General features: G+C 45.9%; 1 protein-coding gene across 1 annotated transcript; it reads left to right on the forward strand.

The window, feature by feature from the left end:
* Nucleotides 1-4226: 4226 nt before the first annotated feature.
* Nucleotides 4227-5261, forward strand: sox1a (SRY-box transcription factor 1a). Its single transcript, XM_056429380.1, has one exon. The coding sequence runs from the start codon at nucleotides 4227-4229 to the stop codon at nucleotides 5259-5261; it is 1035 nt and encodes a 344-aa protein (XP_056285355.1).
* Nucleotides 5262-5824: the final 563 nt, after the last annotated feature.

The following is a 5824-nucleotide window of genomic DNA, read 5'->3' on the forward strand; positions in this document are numbered from 1 at the left end:
CCTGCAAACCTTTTGAGCTACAGTTTAAGAGGGAGTTCAAAAGCACATAAGATATACGTATACATTATACGCATCAATCAGTTCACCTCTCGTGTTTTTGAAGTTTTTGAGTGTTGTGTAATGGAGATTTGTGTTTGAGAGAGATGTAAACAAGCCCTCTGCTTTTACTCTTCCCTCAACGGTTTTAGGCCTGAACCTGATCCCTCTCACTCTCTCACTCTCCCACTCTCCCACTCTTTTTTTTTTTCTTCCTCTTAATATTTTTTTCAATATGACCTTTTTACTTATAGCTTTACCACTTTGTGTCAATCTCCTGATTGCATGGCTTGTGTGTGGTTCTTATTTGATGCAGCACATCTCGCAAAGCGACAGAGTAATCTCATGAATCAGTAAAACATGGCAGGACAGTAGATCTTTCTCCTGGGACCTGCGTATATGAAAAGGTTGGTTGGGAATAATGACTTTAAATAGTTATCTTGATACTTTGTGCCAGGTGTATTCTTAATTTAAAATCAGAGATTATTGAAGGGAATGTATATAATACACCTTATGAGCGCGGATGTGTTTTCTGTGCACGTGTGTGTGCGCGTGCTCGTGTGTTTCCCCGACTGGAAGCTGTCAGAGCCGCATGCTGTGCAGGTTCAAATCAAATGAATACTGTGGATTTCACAGTATGAAGCAATATTTGAGGATGTGAGGGTCACGTGGTTGGACACACACGTGTATGCTCCCGAGTAAAAACGGCGTCAAAAAGTCAATACCTCTCCTCCTCTCCTTGCATCCTACTCTCCTCCAGGATCAGTAATGGGAGTCAGTATGGAGCGAAGGGGGTGCGGGGCTCCTCCCCTCCTCCTCCTCGCCCCTCCTCCCCGAATGCGGCACAGCTGCCTCTCAGAACCCCGCCGCTCCAGCCCATTCATCCTAGAGAGCCAAAAGAAAAGAGTGGCTATTTATTAGAATACTTGTTTTGTATTGTTCTGTGGAACACAAAAGACGCTTCATTGTGTTACAAGCAAGCCCATTTCGCAGAGAGAAACAATAACTTGGAATTGTGTTTTTTGTGTGTGGAGTGTATAATAAATGTCATTTCTTCTTGTCTCTGCCCCTCAGTGTGTGTTGAGTGGTGGGTTTGGGCACCGGGCATGGATGGCCTTGGCACTCGAGCAGCCAGATTGTAGTGGGAGTAGCGGTCTTACATGAAGCTTTGGAGGGTTTAGGACGGCTTTAGGAGCATGGAGGGAGAAATCTGCCCACTTGGTCTGGAGTAGAGGGAGCGAGGGGAACATGCGTAAGTTTGCATATGACAGTTACGCATTCCTGGTATTTATCCTGGTGATGCATAGGTGAACTATCTGTTGTGAGTAAAATATGTTCTTTCTTTTTTTTAAACGTGAAGTGGAATAAATGCACACAAAAAAAATTTTATACGACGGGTGATGCGAGCTTGAGATAAGTGGTGTTTTTAGTTTGTACGCGTTATTTCGGAGCGTGTGGGCTCTGCTGCGTTCAAGTCACTGCGTGTCTCGATGCCGGCTGCTGTTTTTAATTTGGGGGACAAGTGAGACCCACGCGGCGGCTGCATAGAGTGCGCGGTTCTCTGTACCTCGTGTACCAGTTGCTCTCCGACAGTCTCCGTGCGATTTTTGTTCCCGAGGTGGCATTACCGGCTCCATGATCTGTTCGGGAGCGGTAACGGCTGGATTAACCTGCTGCTGTAACACGTGCACGTGTATTCAACCGTGCATTGTTTTTAACGCGATGGATGTCGATGTTATAAGATGACATGGTTATGTCGGTTTTTTTTTTTTACTTTTCAGGAAGCGCGGGGGGGGGGGGGGGGGGCTGATTGTAACATATTTGAATATGAAGGTAGATCGGAGCTCTAAAACAGTTGCTTTTCTTTTGCCTTACTCACGTCACGTGAACGCAGCAGCAGGTGCATCACATCTATCTGTCCTCCCAAAAGCCCAAATCAGCCTGTTTCCCCGCGCGCTGCCACATGACCACTTGTGGACATGGTGTAGTGGGTTTATAGGTTAAATGTTTTAGGAGAAAAAAATAATAAATTCGGTTTCTTTTTTATATTATTATTATATACTCTTATATATTGGCATATTTATTCCCAATCCGTCTCACATTTTTTTTATTCATTTAGGTGTGTGTGTGTGTGTGTGTGTGTGTGGGTGGGGGGGCTAAGGGGTGATAACTGCTTTGACCCTTGGCCCCTGCCGTACGGCATCATCGCAGTGCGCACATCCTGTTGCAGTGGTCGCACACAAAGGAGCGAGGAGGTTTGAAAAGAGGTTTGTTAAAAGAGGAGTAACTGATGGGGGATGACAGAGAGAGTAAACAGAGCCACCGGTGTCATTGTAAAGACGAATCCACTACATTCCTAAATACACTTCACAATGAGAGAAACACATCGTAATAATTATTAGTATTGTCATACAAATTATGAGAATGTCCTCGATCGATATGCTTTAATCTCATCGTATAACGAAATGTTTTTTAAATTATTAGTACATTTTCATCAATCACGTCTTTCTTTAAAACTGGCTCCACAATGGTATTGCAAAGACTGTTTTAATTAATTAGAGCCTTATTAACATATCTCAATGAATTAAACACATTTGCAAGGTGCCAAAAATATTTTTTTATATCTGCTATATTCCTGGAGTTATCTGTTTTGGTCAATAAATTACTCCTTACTTGTCAATTCAACAACATACCTTTTTATGATGCTAATATTCGTATTAATACTGATGCACTCTCTATGTTATGTGATTTTCCTTATTAAACGAGGCCAGTGTTCCGTCGTTGCTTTTCTTTATTCGAGTTTGTTTATTTGTTGTGTGGTGTGACAGCTTCACGGGCCGCCGCCGCCCGGCAGCTCTCCAGGTGTCATTATATTATCTTCCTCGGGCCTTAAGCCTCGTGGCCTTATAGACCACTAGGAAACGTTTATTGACAATTGTAATATCCCGTTAACCCCATTATCAAAGACGCATGGGTCTGTCCGAGTGATCCTACGTTCCCTCGGGCCCTAACCAGAGAGACATATCAAGCTAAGCCCCCAATTAAAATAATAATAAAAAAAACAGCAAAGGACGATATGATTAAATCGTTAGTCTCGCCGCGGGAAGTGGTATTTCGTTTTCCCTTTCAATTAGGGGTTGATTGGGCTTTTCATGGGAGGTCAGCTGTGAAATCTGAATTATATATGCGCGAGCTGGAAGACATACATCGTCTCTCTCTCTCTCTCTCAAAACGGGTTTACTCGGTGTTAAATTAGGGACTTGGAGTGTATCAGCCATGAAAAAAAGTCCACAAAAAAATGACAGGTATAGCAGATGACAGGTGGCTGGGCAGGTTACCCCCCCCCCCCTCTTTCACCGCACATCCTTTGCATGGAGTGTGTGTGTGTGTGTAATTTCTCTCTCACTCTGACACCTATTATACAGGGGCGTCGTTAGGCCTATTTTAGGGGACTTTTAACAACTGTTAAAGATGAGAGGAAATGTTCTGAAGTTCAAGAGCTATTAAAGAAAATTACCGGAGAGTAAAGTTATTTATTCTATCCAAACTTCTGTTGAAGCATGCTCACTTGAGGCTGTTTGAACGATAGCTCTTCTATCAAATATATTTAGACGTTTGACTCATGGTGCTCAAAGACTGCACCCCGCAACATCCCTGCTAACAAATCGTAGTTATTTGTGTTTAGCTGATGCGTGTTTGGAAATTTCGAATGCCTTCTATTTGTGGGATTGGCCCTCCTTTCTGCCTCCTCCTTCTCCCCCTCCTCCTCCTCCTCCGCCTCCTCCTCTGGTGTGTTCTTCCTCTATGGTCCTCTAGTCACCTGACCAAACGCCATGCAAATCACTCTGCTGTTAGAGCCCCATTGGCCGCGTGTGGCTCACTTAACCGCTGTCAGTGCGCATCATATGGCCGCGGCTTTAAACAACTTCTTAACTCCGACAGGGAAAGTGGCTCAAATGCTCATTCTATCACAGTGGATGTGAACCAACCCAGGAAGACCGCGTCAAATACTGGTTGGAGAGCATTTTATATCTCTTTTCGGATTATTTTTTTGTCTTGCATTTAAATAATTTGGGTTGAGAATATCAATTCTGTACCCCAGTCAACTTGCGCGCATCCGATCTCGTGGGCGCCTCTCTTGAAATAGACTTTTTTTCTCTGTTGCTGGCGAAGTTTAAAAAATCAGGTGAATGTATAGCATGATGATGGAAACCGACCTGCATTCCCCCGGCCCCCAAACGAACACGACCACGGGGCAAACGGGGCCGAACAGCGGGTCCAAAGCGAATCCGGAGCGGGTGAAGAGACCGATGAACGCGTTCATGGTGTGGTCCCGTGGGCAGCGGAGAAAGATGGCACAAGAGAACCCCAAGATGCACAACTCTGAGATCAGCAAACGACTGGGCGTCGAGTGGAAGGTGATGTCCGAGGCTGAGAAGCGCCCTTTCATCGACGAGGCAAAACGGTTGCGAGCCATGCACATGAAGGAGCATCCGGATTACAAGTACCGGCCGAGAAGGAAGGTCAAGACGCTGCTGAAAAAGGACAAATATTCCCTTGCCGGTGGACTGCTTTCTGGGCCCAGTGGGGGCGGTGGAGTTGGTTTAGGAGTCGGGATGAGTTCATCCGGGGTCGGGCAGAGGTTAGAGAGCCCCGGGGGTCACGGAGGCTCCGCCAGCTCCGGCTACGCGCACATGAACGGCTGGGCGAACGGTGCGTACTCGGGGCAGGTGGCCGCTGCCGCGGCAGCCGCGGCGATGATGCAGGAGGCGCAGCTCGCCTACAGCCAGCACCCGGGGAGCGGAGCGCACCACCACCACCACTCACACCACCATCACTCACACAACCCCCAGCCCATGCACCGCTACGACATGACAGCGCTGCAGTACAGCCCCATCTCAAACTCTCAGAGCTACATGAACGCTTCTCCATCCGGCTACGGCGGGATCACCTACACACAGCACCAGGGCTCCGGCGTCACCTCCTCAGCTGCCATGGGGACGTTAGGGTCGCTGGTAAAGTCTGAGCCGAGTGTAAGCCCTCCCGTCAGCAGCACACACTCACGGGGTCCTTGCCCCGGAGACTTGAGAGAGATGATAAGCATGTATTTACCGACCGGAGAGCCGGGCGACCCGTCAATGCAAAGTCGACTCCATGCCCTGCCGCAGCATTACCAGAGCGCCGCGGCTGGAGTGAACGGGACGGTCCCTCTCACACACATTTAGAACTCACAGAATAATTGAAAACTGCAAACGAACACATAACCAAATATTTACCTCTTTTCTAAATAACCCCCGATCCCGAAAACTACCTGCATTTTGTACAGAATGTTTATGATATTGTAAATGAAGGGGGGAAATAGCAAATTAATCTCGGCTTTCTTTTTTTTCCTCTTCTTCTTTTTTTGAATAGCCACCAGTGGAATTATATAACGAATATGATGCTGAGATATTGGTGATTGTGCTATCCATCTTTTTGTCCATTACTTCACAGTCTTAGTTGAGGGTTACGCCAGGTTCACATGGGGGGGGGGGGGGGGGGTGGTATTTGGTTCAATTGTTCTCATACTTTTTGGGGGTTCTTGTAAGTTATTGAAAATGAGATAACGTGTCATAATCTTAAGAAAGTGCTTTAAAAGAAATGGGAAAATAACATTCTTTAAACATTTGTGTTCATTTGCAGAAGCCTGTGTCTTAATTCTTGGAAAACCATCTCTTTTTATTGTAACACTCTAATTATTGTAAATTGTGAATAATTTTAATATTTCAAAGGATGACGGGCAACTGCT

This window comes from Pseudoliparis swirei, chromosome 2 (genome assembly GCF_029220125.1).
Source record: "Pseudoliparis swirei isolate HS2019 ecotype Mariana Trench chromosome 2, NWPU_hadal_v1, whole genome shotgun sequence".
Lineage (NCBI taxonomy): Eukaryota > Metazoa > Chordata > Actinopteri > Perciformes > Liparidae > Pseudoliparis > Pseudoliparis swirei.

What these genes read in the sequence shown, in the direction of transcription:
- sox1a (XM_056429380.1), top strand. Translation starts at nt 4,227, where the DNA reads ATGTATAGCATGATGATGGAAACCGACCTGCATTCCCCCGGCCCCCAA.